The 14,868-nt window shown below is 42.6% G+C and overlaps 2 protein-coding genes across 19 annotated transcripts in view; one reads left to right on the top strand and one right to left on the bottom strand.

Moving 5' to 3' along the window:
- KCNMA1 (potassium calcium-activated channel subfamily M alpha 1) overlaps positions 1-14,868 on the bottom strand; it is a 566,228-nt gene that overhangs the window by 50,947 nt on the left and 500,413 nt on the right. For all 15 annotated transcript variants that reach the window (XM_081191549.1, XM_081191547.1, XM_081191548.1 and 12 more), the window contains 2 exons: positions 13,065-13,289; positions 10,876-11,068 (listed from right to left, as the gene is read on the bottom strand). In XM_081191549.1, coding sequence (XP_081047675.1) covers positions 10,876-11,068; positions 13,065-13,289 — 418 coding nt within the window. The remainder of the gene's footprint in view (positions 1-10,875; positions 11,069-13,064; positions 13,290-14,868) is intronic.
- The window catches only part of LOC308585812 (uncharacterized protein), a 229,543-nt gene that overhangs the window by 187,108 nt on the left and 27,567 nt on the right, over positions 1-14,868 (top strand). For all 4 annotated transcript variants that reach the window (XR_014007561.1, XR_014007562.1, XR_014007563.1 and 1 more), the window contains exon 6: positions 2,831-2,902. The gene's annotated coding sequence lies outside the window, so the exon portion shown is untranslated. The remainder of the gene's footprint in view (positions 1-2,830; positions 2,903-14,868) is intronic.

The raw sequence follows: 14,868 nt of genomic DNA, 5'->3' as shown, positions 1-14,868 counted from the left end.
TTATTATTATTATTATTATTATTATTATTATTATCATCATCATCATCATCATCATCATCATCATCATCATCTTGGTAACTGACTGATTCTGGGCCATGTTTTCTATCTACAACATCTATAGTTAAAGCAGATAACTATGTGGCGCAAATGTCGGCCACCAGCAATCCTCGCAGTTCCTGATGTTCTGCTGTCCCTCATAAATCAGCAAAGAAAATGCTTCAACAGTCCAATCTGTGGATATTCAGCTCTTCTACTGAATGTTGCTCATTAACTTTTGAAATAATTAGCCACTTAAAAACACACACAACCTATTTATTAGTCTTTGGGACCCCGCTTCTCAAACATGTTACAAAAGGGCCCCCCTTTATGAAGTGATTTTAAATAGGAGATGGGACTGTATGTTTTAAGTTTGCTTAGTTGATCTTCTCAGTTTCAAAGGTGTTCGTTCCTTAACGCTCATTTGAAAAGCCTGAAGAAACCCTGTTGTTCTTTATAAAACGTCTTTGAAATGACCATTTGGCTTTGACAATGATTTACTGCCTCAGAATAAACTGTTAAGATTATAAACAGCTGTTGAAACAGTTGATGGCAACCCAGCTAACTTTGGGCTGGTTTAACAGAGGTGGAACTGACAAATTATGCTTGGGACAGATTCCCTCACTATCATACAAGAACATAATGTACCCAGCAATCCATATAAAAGCAGTTTAACTTGTCAGGCACACCTCTGCCTTCATTTAGCAAAAAAAAAAAGGGGGGGGGAGTATAAACAAGCAGAGGAGGATGAGTAACCCAGCAGGGGCAGGAAAACTGTTTCCACTGGAATTTTAAGTAAAGTCAAAGCAAAAAGATAATTTCCTTGAAATTCCTCAGTGACACATCTAAAGAAAATCCATGGAAGCCAAAGAACTCTCATACCAGTTCGCCAGTTCAGTCTATGCAATGCTTTTTAGAATCATTAAATGCTTCAAACCTGGGGACGCGGGTGGCGCTGTGGGTTAAACCACAGAGCCTAGGTCTTGCTGATCAGAAGGTCAGTGGTTCGAATCCCCACGATGGGATAAGCTCCCGTTGCTCGGTCCCTGCTCCTGCCAATTTAGCAGTTCGAAAGCACGTCAAAGTGCAAGTAGATAAATAGGTAACTCTCCGGCGGGAAGATAAATGGCGTTTCCGTGTGCTGCTCTGGTTTGCCAGAAGCAGCTTAGTCATGCTGGCCACATGACCCGGAAGCTGTATGCCGGCTCCCTCGGCCAATAAAGCGAGATGAGCGCCGCAACCCCAGAGTCGGCCACGACTAGACCTAAGGGTCAGGGGTCCCTTTACCTTTTTACCTTTAATGCTTCAAACCTAGAGAAAATCTTCCAAATACTCGGAGCAAATATTCTCAGATTTTGATATTTCATTGAAAATAGCACATTTAGTGCAGCCAATTTACTGCAAAATACTCACACTTAACACCAGCGTTATTTGAATGCTATTGGCACCCATTTGTTCCCTCTCTTAGTGGCTACTTCTGGGCACCATCTCCCTCCTCCTTTGCCCTCACAGTCTTCAGCTTAGTTTGCCCACTACCCTTTGTTTACAAGTTGCTATGGAGTCCTCACATCAGGTGACCTCACATCACAATGACATGTTGTGATGTAATTGACAAAAATATGCAGGCAAAGGAGGAGGAAGGAAATGGTATTCAGAACAGCATCAGAACTATTTTAATCCTCCAGCCAAGCAAGCAAGAGTTATTATCAGAGCTCAAGGACGCATTCCAGCCAGGCAAAAACACTCAAGAAGAATACTGGTGGGGGTACAGACTGGGGAGTGGGTGGTGTGGGGAGAAGCCCCAGGGCCAGGCAGAGCAGTTTGCAATTGCATTTGGCCCATGAGTCTGAGGGTCCTCGACCCTGTGTGACACCCAAGATAAGTGAACAATCTCCAGACAGGTGTTTTGTTTTATTGAAAAGCAGCCGTTGAAGATATGACCAAGAGCAGGAGTGGAGAGGTTGATTAACCATTCAGCTCCTTGCTCAGTCAAAATCCATCTCTCCCTATGTCCTTCTTGCACATTAGAAGGCTGGGGTGGGATCCTGTATTTCTGTATCTTTCTCTCCTGCAGCTGGGGCAGGTGATTTGGAATAGAGAAATGGCAGGAGACATGCTCCCCCCCCAAAAAAAAAAACACCACAAAAAGTATACAGCTTTACATATGCTAATTTATAAATAAATATATAAACAAATAAAAAGGTGCATATCATTAAATGATAGCTGTAATTGAAATACGATACATCTCAATACAATAGTGGGGAGGGACAGGTACAGCAGCTCACTTTGCTGGCTAGGTGCTAACTGGGCAAACTTCAATGTCCCTGTTCTCAACTTCTTAGGGGTCTTTATCTTTTATGTGGGCTTGGACCAGGCAGATTCCTTTCAAATAGGAACTGTCTTCTGTAGACTAGGAGACTCTGTTGCCCCCCCCCCCTTTATTCTGCTTAAAATGGCAGCCTCCCAGGGTAGCTGTTCCATAAAAGAAAAACTCTTGGGAGACTGCTGATGTATCTCTGATGTAACATTGAGTTTGTCCCTTAGAAAAAGTGGTGAAAAGCTAGAGGGAAGGCCGGGTGCAATAGGATTTGAGGAAACAAAACAATCGAGGACAGCCCATTGAGATTTGATAGCGAGGGACAGAAATTAACCACTAGCTCTGCTGCTTCCTCCTGATACCTCTCGACAAAACTGATGTATTGTCAGTGAAAAATTGGCTTGTGATATAACCTATCAGGTGGACTGCTTGGCTCATCAACTCATTTGAGTTTGATCTCTCTGTCTATATTTGTAGATGTACATGTGAGTAAACCCTCATATGGCCAGAGGACTGCCACCAATGTTATTCTCTACAGAAAACAAGGAGGTGAGGCTTTTTCAGGTTCTGTCTAAAAATATTTATGGGTGTCAATCTGCTGTTAAAAGCATAGACGCTTGGAGAGAAAGAATAAGGAGGTGGCCCTACAATGGTCACTGCCACTGCTTTTGGTGCAATTTCAGCTTCCCTGCATTTCAAAGCAGAAAGCTATGCCTAGCGATGGGTCAGGGTTTGTACCAAATGATGTGAATTGAAATGTTTTCCCAGGATAAATAATGCACAAACTTTTAAGCAAAAGGAAAGTGACAGCCGGCTCTGTAAATAAAAGCACTTAGTCGCCAGTAAGGAGCTGCAAAGTGGAGGCACTCTTTGCTGATCAGCAGAAATCGGATCACCATATATATATTGCCTCCGCCACTGTGCTTCCTGTATATTAAGGACAGGATCTGTGGGGAGGGGGGAGCTATTCTGAGAAAGCCCCCCCCCCCATTGACATTAATATTCAACTGGGGCTTGCGCAGAAGGGCTTTTTGCTGGGTTCTACACTAAAACTGCATCTCACAGAGAAAACTGTCACTCCAAATACAATTTGCAGCAAAGTTTATGCCACCCCTTTGATCTAATTGCTTTTGACAATGTGAACCGTGGTATTTAAGATCCTTCAAGAAAATCTACTGTTCTGTTGTGAAAGCACAATAACGAGATCAGAAGTAGTGCACACGTAAGTGGCACAAACCTCCATGAAGCTAAGTGTTTCCTTACTGGGTACTTTGGAATTTTAAAGAGTAAGTATCTCAGCACCATTCCCACTCAGAGCCAAATGGCTTACTGCTTGTTCCCAACTTTGAGCATGAACTGTTGCCCAGGCCCTCTTAAAAACTGTGACCTAGGAACAGATTGTCTGTAGATCAATAGAACAGTCTGTTTCTGGCCTCTCTCAGTTCCACATATAAATCAAGTTAGGTATTACAGTGAAGTTTATAAATTCAAAGGATCTGTATGAAACTTCATATTTAAATATATCTTTTCACTCAACCCACTGTCCTGAATTTGTTTTCTCCCAAAGTCAATATTTCTTAATTGTTTATTGTAAGATATGTAGCTTTGTACATTGGTTTAAGTGGAGAACTGCATCAAAATGTGAAATCCGAAAGTTAACTGTGTTCTGACCGGCACGTTAGCCTCAGAGGTGCAAATCAGGCTAGTCACAAAGAATTCCTCAAGCATTCCTAATGTTGAAGTGGTACGTATAGATAATAGGGCATGGCTGCAATATCACCAAATCACCCATATATTCAATCAGGACAAAATAATAGGATTTGAAAAAGACGAATCAAAATTACAGAAATAATTATTACAAAATTCTAAAAAGAATATATCCAAAATGTTTAATCTGTTATTAGAGTAGGATTTAAAGGACGAAGGGGTGAAGGAGGTCATGATTAAGTGGGCACGTGATATAGGTTATACAATTCTGCTGGAACAATGGGAGAAGCTATGGGACTGTAGGATATAGGAACCAGTATTGGCCTTTGCTACTGTGCTGCATACATATTCTCTCCATAAGCAACTTTGTTTTGAATATAAAAGTGGGATATTGAAAACAATAACAATTACTATGTACGTTTACTTTTGTTGGTGTCTCATCAAAACTTCAATTATTATATCCACTTCTGATATATTACATCAGTCTGAGCCTTATATATTTGGGTTTGCTTCTGGAGTGTTAGCAGAGGGTGGAGATTATATATATATATATATATATATATATATATATATATATATATATATATATATTTGCTTTCGTAGATTTTCACGGGTACAGGAATGCAGGTTTTGGTGTCTTCGGGTGTCTTCCCGTGTAAGAGTTGGGGTGTCTAGGCGACGTTTCGACGAGGTCTCTCTCGTCATCTTCAGGCTGGTGCTTTCGGCTTCTTGTTACTGGAACAGAGCTACCAAGCAAAACTATCAAATCTACTCCAAGACCCTACCTACCAACCTATAAAAACAGATCCCACCACCTATCTGGAAAAAACCACCAAATCCAAAATAAAAGCCTCTCCTATCAGTGAAGAAATCCAGCTAAGAATCATCCCCAGAGAAAAATCATCCAGATGCCCCAAACTCTACGGTCTCCCCAAGATACACAAAGAAGGAACACCACTCAGACCAATAGTCAGCTCCATAGGCTCACCTCTACAAAATCTCGCTAAATTTCTCGCTAAGCAACTTCAGCCCTATGCAGAATCTATCGCTTCACACGTTACAAACTCCTTCCAGTTCATAGAAACAATAAAGAAGCAAAACCTACATCCCGATGACCTACTTGTGAGCTTCGATGTTGTATCTCTCTTCACACAAGTGCCCATTAATGAAGCCTTGACAGCCATTCAAAACAAATACAATCCCCCCGAATACATCCTGGACCTGACCAACCACTGCCTAACCAACACGTACTTCATCCACAATGGACAAAGATACAAACAGATAGAAGGAGCACCTATGGGATCACCCCTCTCACCGGTCATCGCAAATCTGTACATGGAACACTTTGAAACCAATGCTTTAGACAAGTCAGAACACAAACCCAAACTTTGGCTCAGATATGTTGACGACACCTTTGTAATTTGGCCACACGGGAAAGAAAAACTAGATAGCTTCCTCACACATCTCAACAGCCTACACCCCAAAATACAATTCACTATGGAAATAGAAGCCAACAACCAACTTCCCTTCCTTGACGTCCTAATCTACAAAAAACCTGATGGCTCCCTAGGACACACTATCTACCGAAAAAAACACACACCAACCGCTACTTACATGCACAATCACACCACCACCCTGCACAAATAAACTCCGTAGCCAAGACTCTCATCTCCAGAACCAAACGCCTGGCTGACAAAGACCACTTGACAACTGAGTTACAGAATCTCTCAAATGTGTTAATCGCCAACGGATACCAGCAAAACAGGGTTACGAAACTAATCCAAAAAGAAACACCCCCCAAAAACCAAGACACAGAAGAAAACAATGGCATGGCCCTCCTTCCTTATATCAAGGGCACTACAGATAAAATTAGCAAAATCCTCCATAAACACAATATCAAAACAGCCTTTTGCACCAACCAAAAAATAGCCAATATCCTCAGAAACCCCAAAGATAAAATCCAGTTAGAAAACCAAGGGGTCTATGAAATACCCTGCAAAGTCTGCCCAGCCACGTACATTGGACAAACAAACAGACGAATAAATGCACGTATCGCAGAACACAAGAATGCCGTCAAAAAAGAAGAAAAAACTTCCTCTCTTTACCAACACATGAAAGAAACAGGACACGAAATTAATTTTGCAGATTCCAAATTGCTCTTTAACATGGAACATCACCACAAGAGAATAATCATGGAAGCCATCGAGATAGAGAAACACCCTCACAACATGAACAAGCGTGACGACACGTCCCGCCTGCCAGACATCTGGAAATTAGCTCTCCCCACAAAAACCGACACCAGAACCAGAGGCACACAGAACGCCATCTCCAATCAACCACACCAGACCCAAACCCAGACCCTCTCCACAGATAAATTACAGACACCATCCAGTAGCCAAACCATAGTGGCACCTCCGGATGCTGCACCCCCCTGCAATCCCTACACAGATCTGGCTGGCACAGGGCACAAAACCACAGCTCGCCCCTATACACGAAGCCAAGCCAGAGCACAACTAAGTGCAGTACAGCCATCTTCTCAGAAAAACTCTTCACAAGCTCAAGAGGTCAAGACACGAAAGCTTTAGCAACTAATTCACACCTAATGACCCGCCTAAATGGTACTCAGAATATCACTCAAGAAATCTCTCAAGATATCCCTCAAGTAATTAATGAACAAAAGAAGAAAAGGCACACTAACCTGGGAACTTCCTCTCTGCCCAGAACGTTGGAGGCTATACACCACACACCCTCAACAGTATTTATAGGAACTCAAACACTGAGATCCTGCTCTGTTCCAGTAACAAGAAGCCGAAAGCACCAGCCTGAAGATGACGAGTGAGACCTCGTCGAAACGTCGCCTAGACACCCCAACTCTTACACGGGAAGACACCCGAAGACACCAAAACCTGCATTCCTGTACCCGTGAAAATCTACGAAAGCAAATATCTCACCTCTACGGGGAGGAAACCTTCCAGCTGACAAGAACCTACGAGAAACTAGAAATCCGAAGAGCCACCATCTTATGTGATCTCTTGTTCCTACGCAACTGCCGAGACAACAACTTAATTCCCACATGCTTCCAACTTAAATTCCACTCTAAAACCCCAGCTACCGAAAGGATCCTGAAACGAACTGAACTATCCCTAATCAGAAACGAACTACATAGGAAAAGATACCTACTAAACCAAACCAACAAAGATCTGCTCACTCTTCACCTCAAACTCTGTAACAAAATCCACCCTGCACTCTGGGACAAATGCAAACAACTAGCCGTTTGGAGAGCTGAAACTGAGTCCTCACATAAGACAGACACACACACCAACAAACTCCACAAACTAGAGAAACGCCAGAAGCCCAGCCACCCTCCACAACAACCCATGAAACAAACAGTACATAACATATCAGACAGGATCCTCACCTCAACTGAAACCAAAGTACTCTCCAAAGGTTTCAACTTTGCAGTCGCCCCGAGACGCATCCCCACGGAAAACATCATATGCGGAGTCGAAGCTAGCCTAACCAAAATCAACCCAGATGAAGCCAATAAAATCAGACTTGAAGTCACCAACATCCTCTGCTCCAGCAAACCACCCAGAAGCAATTTACACAAAGAAGAACAGAAAGCACTCACCAACCTGAGGAAAGACAACAACATAATCATTCTCCCAGCAGACAAAGGTAATGCCACTGTTGTGATGAACACATCGGACTACCAAGCAAAACTATCAAATCTACTCCAAGACCCTACCTACCAACCTATAAAAACAGATCCCACCACCTATCTGGAAAAAACCACCAAATCCAAAATAAAAGCCTCTCCTATCAGTGAAGAAATCCAGCTAAGAATCATCCCCAGAGAAAAATCATCCAGATGCCCCAAACTCTACGGTCTCCCCAAGATACACAAAGAAGGAACACCACTCAGACCAATAGTCAGCTCCATAGGCTCACCTCTACAAAATCTCGCTAAATTTCTCGCTAAGCAACTTCAGCCCTATGCAGAATCTATCGCTTCACACGTTACAAACTCCTTCCAGTTCATAGAAACAATAAAGAAGCAAAACCTACATCCCGATGACCTACTTGTGAGCTTCGATGTTGTATCTCTCTTCACACAAGTGCCCATTAATGAAGCCTTGACAGCCATTCAAAACAAATACAATCCCCCCGAATACATCCTGGACCTGACCAACCACTGCCTAACCAACACGTACTTCATCCACAATGGACAAAGATACAAACAGATAGAAGGAGCACCTATGGGATCACCCCTCTCACCGGTCATCGCAAATCTGTACATGGAACACTTTGAAACCAATGCTTTAGACAAGTCAGAACACAAACCCAAACTTTGGCTCAGATATGTTGACGACACCTTTGTAATTTGGCCACACGGGAAAGAAAAACTAGATAGCTTCCTCACACATCTCAACAGCCTACACCCCAAAATACAATTCACTATGGAAATAGAAGCCAACAACCAACTTCCCTTCCTTGACGTCCTAATCTACAAAAAACCTGATGGCTCCCTAGGACACACTATCTACCGGAAAAAAACACACACCAACCGCTACTTACATGCACAATCACACCACCACCCTGCACAAATAAACTCCGTAGCCAAGACTCTCATCTCCAGAACCAAACGCCTGGCTGACAAAGACCACTTGACAACTGAGTTACAGAATCTCTCAAATGTGTTAATCGCCAACGGATACCAGCAAAACAGGGTTACGAAACTAATCCAAAAAGAAACACCCCCCAAAAACCAAGACACAGAAGAAAACAATGGCATGGCCCTCCTTCCTTATATCAAGGGCACTACAGATAAAATTAGCAAAATCCTCCATAAACACAATATCAAAACAGCCTTTTGCACCAACCAAAAAATAGCCAATATCCTCAGAAACCCCAAAGATAAAATCCAGTTAGAAAACCAAGGGGTCTATGAAATACCCTGCAAAGTCTGCCCAGCCACGTACATTGGACAAACAAACAGACGAATAAATGCACGTATCGCAGAACACAAGAATGCCGTCAAAAAAGAAGAAAAAACTTCCTCTCTTTACCAACACATGAAAGAAACAGGACACGAAATTAATTTTGCAGATTCCAAATTGCTCTTTAACATGGAACATCACCACAAGAGAATAATCATGGAAGCCATCGAGATAGAGAAACACCCTCACAACATGAACAAGCGTGACGACACGTCCCGCCTGCCAGACATCTGGAAATTAGCTCTCCCCACAAAAACCGACACCAGAACCAGAGGCACACAGAACGCCATCTCCAATCAACCACACCAGACCCAAACCCAGACCCTCTCCACAGATAAATTACAGACACCATCCAGTAGCCAAACCATAGTGGCACCTCCGGATGCTGCACCCCCCTGCAATCCCTACACAGATCTGGCTGGCACAGGGCACAAAACCACAGCTCGCCCCTATACACGAAGCCAAGCCAGAGCACAACTAAGTGCAGTACAGCCATCTTCTCAGAAAAACTCTTCACAAGCTCAAGAGGTCAAGACACGAAAGCTTTAGCAACTAATTCACACCTAATGACCCGCCTAAATGGTACTCAGAATATCACTCAAGAAATCTCTCAAGATATCCCTCAAGTAATTAATGAACAAAAGAAGAAAAGGCACACTAACCTGGGAACTTCCTCTCTGCCCAGAACGTTGGAGGCTATACACCACACCCCCTCAACAGTATTTATAGGAACTCAAACACTGAGATCCTGCTCTGTTCCAGTAACAAGAAGCCGAAAGCACCAGCCTGAAGATGACGAGTGAGACCTCGTCGAAACGTCGCCTAGACACCCCAACTCTTACACGGGAAGACACCCGAAGACACCAAAACCTGCATTCCTGTACCCGTGAAAATCTACGAAAGCATATATATATATATATATATATATTTCATAGGATGAAAAGCAGAGGTAACTTCAAGGCAGAGTTGGTAATAACAAAAACACATATAAAAGAAATGCACAAAATATAGAGATTTTTACTTGTTTTGCATAATTCTTATTGGTTTGCTTTATTCTGTGTTGCAATAATGGGATCTGATAGGAAGCGCACAGGAAATGCCCAGTCTTATTTGTGCATTATAATTTTATAGGGTGTTTGTTTTGCTTTCATAAGTGTTTTTATCCAACCTTGGGAAAGCATTGGTGAATAGTGTGGGGGTCAAAAACAAAGGACTGCATTCATGTAGAAATCATGTAGAATTGTAGATAAATTGTGAGAATCTTCATGTGCATTCTATGAAGCCAAACTTTCCATTCTTTCCCCCCTTTTTTCTCTTTCCCCCTGCCTTTAAAAAGTATTATCATTATTTAAAAGGTGTTATTATTGTGCTGTGTGGCACTTGGCTGCTATCTTGCGGACAAAGCAAACACCCTTGTCAGAGAACATTTGCAATTATCCCATTTTGCATCCAGCGTGAGGACAAGCCACCTCTGGCTATGTGATGTGTAGCAATGTGACTTCATTGCTATAAACTTAGAGGCTGCAGAATGCTACAGATTTAGCAATCACCCATCTGAGAGGGAAATGAAATAAAATTCTACCACTCAGTCAATTTACGCTCCCTTGCTAGGATTGCCAAAACTTGCCTTTGTGTATGTGTGCAAACAGTGTGGTGTTGCGACCGTCCCTTAAAAACCCATCATACCAATCAGCAGGTTTAACTGTCAAGCAAGCTGATGTAAGGTCCCTTTGAATTACTGAGTGAGGGATATTCTTCCTGCCAGGTCCTGTCCCCTGTAGGCACTATAGAGAAGTATTATAGGGCAGTTCTTACCTTGGGAATTAGCCTGCAAGACCCCAATGCTGTCATCAAACTGCATAGACTTGATGTTGAGTGACGCCAAGATGCATTCCTTGTCCTGCAGCGAAGTATCATCAATATTATTCTGATTGGCTGACAGGATTACGCACATGTCGCAGAGGTTGATGTTGACAGCCCTTAAATCAGCTCGACTTAATGGTGTACCCTTCGGCAGAGAGAGAGAGAGAGAGAGAGAGAGGAAAAGGGGAGGGAGGTGGAGGAAGAAATGGAAAAAAACAAATTAAATACTGAGAAGGAGCTTTGGGAAATTATTTAACAAGTATCTTTTTTATGCTCTGACATTAAGCTGGTCTAACTATGTGCCAGGGAATAGAAGGAATGTGCTAATCTAAAGGGTAGTTGGTGCTGATGGCAGCATTTTAGCGTTAAGTCTCAATACTCAGTCAAGCTATTACTAACAAACAAGAAGCAGGAACGTTGCCAGAGCTCTGCATCTTGTCTGCAACTCAGAATTGCCTTGATTTCAGTCAGCCTTGTGTGGCAAGTTCTTGCCTTCCAAGCATAGCAAGGGGTGTGTTCAAGTATCTTGAATATTGGGCCATGCTAAACCTGGTGGGAAGAATGCTCTGCACACAACAAATGCAAGGAAAACACACACTAGGTGAAGCAACACCCAGCAAAGTGTAATTCTAGTCAGCCCCCACCCCATGTACTTCAACAAACTGTCATTTAAAATGGTGTGATTGAACCGTTTAAAAAGAAAAAGGAATTGTCTCAGTGCCTATTCTTCTGGGAGCAAAATTATCCATCAGAATGTAGCAATATTTTGTAATGTAATTGTCTTATGGATGTTTATAAGTTTCGGACTGATGTTTACTTGGGAATAAGGGATGCGCAAAACCATTGTGGCTCCTGTGAGACGACCCCTGAAATGCATTGATTGTTCCAAGTGGCAGACATCAATTTTTTGACGGATCTTTCCCGATGCAATGACATATGCATGCATATGAACCACAGCAAGGGGCCAAATGCCAGCCACTTGATGCATGATTAAATGTTAGTGTTTTTGAGGGGGCTTCCACTCGGCAGGCCACAATGTATGCCAGTGTATAGTGTTTACAGTCTAGCATGATTTCCTTCTTAGCCACAGTGGTGTGCAAATGTTGCATGGATGAGGGTCGGTGGCCAACACAGATCTGAAAATGTGACACGATTCGCCCTGGATGCAGCACAGGAATGTGCATTTAGACATGCCCAGCACTTTGGAGAAACGAGGCATGATAGAGCGATACATTAGTAATTATTAGTTGCCTTGTGTTTTGGGACAGCGAGGTCACTCGTGATAGCTGCAGCTTTGAAAAGTAACAAGCAACTCAGATAGACAAGCTGGGTTTAAAGCCCTGTTACTTTTAGGCACAAAAGAAGAAATAAAAGAAAACAGACAATATTAATGCAAAGCATTTGATGTGGAAATCATTGCAATTCTCTTGCTGCTTTGCACCTTGTTTGCTGGGTGTAAGCAGCAACCTAATAGAAATTTGCACTATTGTTAGCAGTCAGGCATAAATGGCAACACCAAGTAGTGAAGAATTGGGGCCCTTTCAGTTCAGGACTCATTGTGTTAGAAAGAAATTCATATCTTCTGACTGTATGCCTCCTTAAAAAGATGAAATGCCACTGTCAGGCTGTTAAATAAAGCAGAGCCAGCAGGCCAGCCTTTCAAAGGTCTTTATGGATGCAGATAGATTAGGTAGATAGACAAATAATACAAAAATGTTTCCAAAGGTTTCATAGGCATAAATAATGCCATAAGTAATGACTGTCATGCTGTCAGAAAAAAATCATAACATCAAAATTGGCTGCATGCAGGGCACTCAAGCAAGTGTTCAATAGATAACATAGCTAACATATTTGATAGCAGCTGAAATTCATCCTTGACGAGGGACTGAGCACGTCGGCAAATTTCTTCTAATAAGGTCTCCCAGGGCTTAGTTTTCACAGATACAACAAACAGGGAAAAGGCCAAGTCCTGAGGCCTATAACCGAATAGGAGTTTTAAAAGAAGAGGAAGCCCAAGATCAAAGCCAGTGTGGTTCTGTTCAGTTGGTGCATAAGAAAGAAAGAAAGAAAGAAAGAAAGAAAGAAAGAAAGAAAGAAAGAAAGAAAGAAAGAAAGAAAGAGGTGGGCTGCTTTGGACTTACAGGCAAGATTGAGAGTTTGGGGAAGTTATGCATTGTTTCCCATTCCCTCTTCAAGTATTCAAGGGAGCCCACAAACACAATGTGCTTAAGCTCATGGTAGTGGAAATTGCTGGCTCTTAATGGCATCACAAAATTCCTTAGTCCAATCAGCGCTGATGTCATATCACCAAATATGCAAACCACCACATGGCCACTTAACACTGTCATGGCTGCTTCGCTTCGAGTCTGGAAAAGCAAAACAAAGTCAGTAAGGAGGACAATAAAGAATAACAATTAGGAGGAGGGGTAAACAAACAAACAAGCAAACAAGTGTGTGTGTGTGTGTGTGTGTGTGTGTGTGTGTGTGTGTGTGTGTGTGTGTGTGTGTAAAAAGTCTGGCCTTGGGAGCTGAGACGTGCTTTCCAAATTAAATATTTAGGCCTCCTATACTTATTTTGCTGGTGGTAAGCCTCATTGAATTCAAGGGGGCCTACATGAATAGGGCTCATCAGAATACCAAGATGAGGGTGGGGTACTTTGACATATGTGACAAGCAATAGTTGATTCTCTACAAAACACATATTTCAGGGTCCACCTTTGGATGCACAAACTCCAAGCGTGCAGTATATTCTCAAGCATATCCAGACATAAGAATCATTCACAGGAGTGTGATCCCTCAACAGAAAAGGAAATGTCTAAATCAGCCCTAATATAAATCTTATGAATTGAGTGGGATTACTTAGGGTTTAATGCATGATTTATTGCGAGCAATCTGATATTCAATGGGAATTGATGGACCATTGCTGCTCTACTAACACACCACATTGATCACCGTTATCCTGTTCCTTGCAAGAGTGGCATAGGCAGCAAAGAACAGCAAACAGTAGCCTTAGCCCATGTCTTCTGCCTTAGTCAGTTTAATGAGCAACCAGCCAGGGAATGTGTGTGCATGAGCACCCGCATTTCTATGTATTATTTACTGCGGTTCGCATATTTGCATTGTTGGCAGACACACAGAGCAAAACTAAATACATGATTTCAATCTCAATCAGCAGCCGCAAAATTGTACAGATAATGATTTCAATTACAGGGCAGTCCCAAAACTCGGTAATAGTGGCTCCTGCCTAGCTAGGATAGATAAATCCTATCCCAAAGCTTTATATGACTGTTTGAATATTAAGTAACTCTGCTCCTCCATCTCTTGGAGGGGCTATGTTGCGTTCTCTCTCTCTCACTTCTCCCCTTCAAATCTATCCTAAAAACATTTTCAATGAAGTCCTGGCTTAACACTGCTACAGTTGCAATGATGATTATGGGGCACTTGCCACCTTTATCTCATCCTTTAGAAGCTTAGTGATACAGCGGGTGGCGCTGTGGTGTAAACCACTGAGCCTTGGGCTTGCCGATCGGAAGGTCGGCGGTTCAAATCCCCGTGACGGGGTGAGCTCCCGTTGCTCGGTCCCTGCTCCTGCTAACCTAGCAGTTCGAAAGCACGTCAAAGTGCAAGTAGATAAATAGGTACCGCTCTGGTGGGAAGATAAATGGTGTTTCCGTGCGCTGCTCTGGTTTCGCCAGAAGCGGATGTGGCAGGCTTATGTGCACATGGTGCCTCGGAACACAACCCCTGCATAAATGGGGAGTTGCCTGCATATAAAGTCCTCAACAGCTTGGGACCAGTTAACTTAAAGGCTTGGCTTACCCCACACAGGCCCATTCAATCACTTAGATTTGTGGATATGGGATTTGGAATGTTTGTTTTGCATTTGTGTGGGATCAGACTTCTAGTGTAATACCACCTACTCCCCACCACTTCCTGTTACTATTA

The sequence above is a fragment of the Podarcis bocagei genome, assembly GCF_964188305.1.
Source record: "Podarcis bocagei genome assembly, chromosome: 4".
NCBI lineage: Eukaryota > Metazoa > Chordata > Lepidosauria > Squamata > Lacertidae > Podarcis > Podarcis bocagei.
This window is presented reverse-complemented; position numbering and strand designations above follow the sequence as displayed.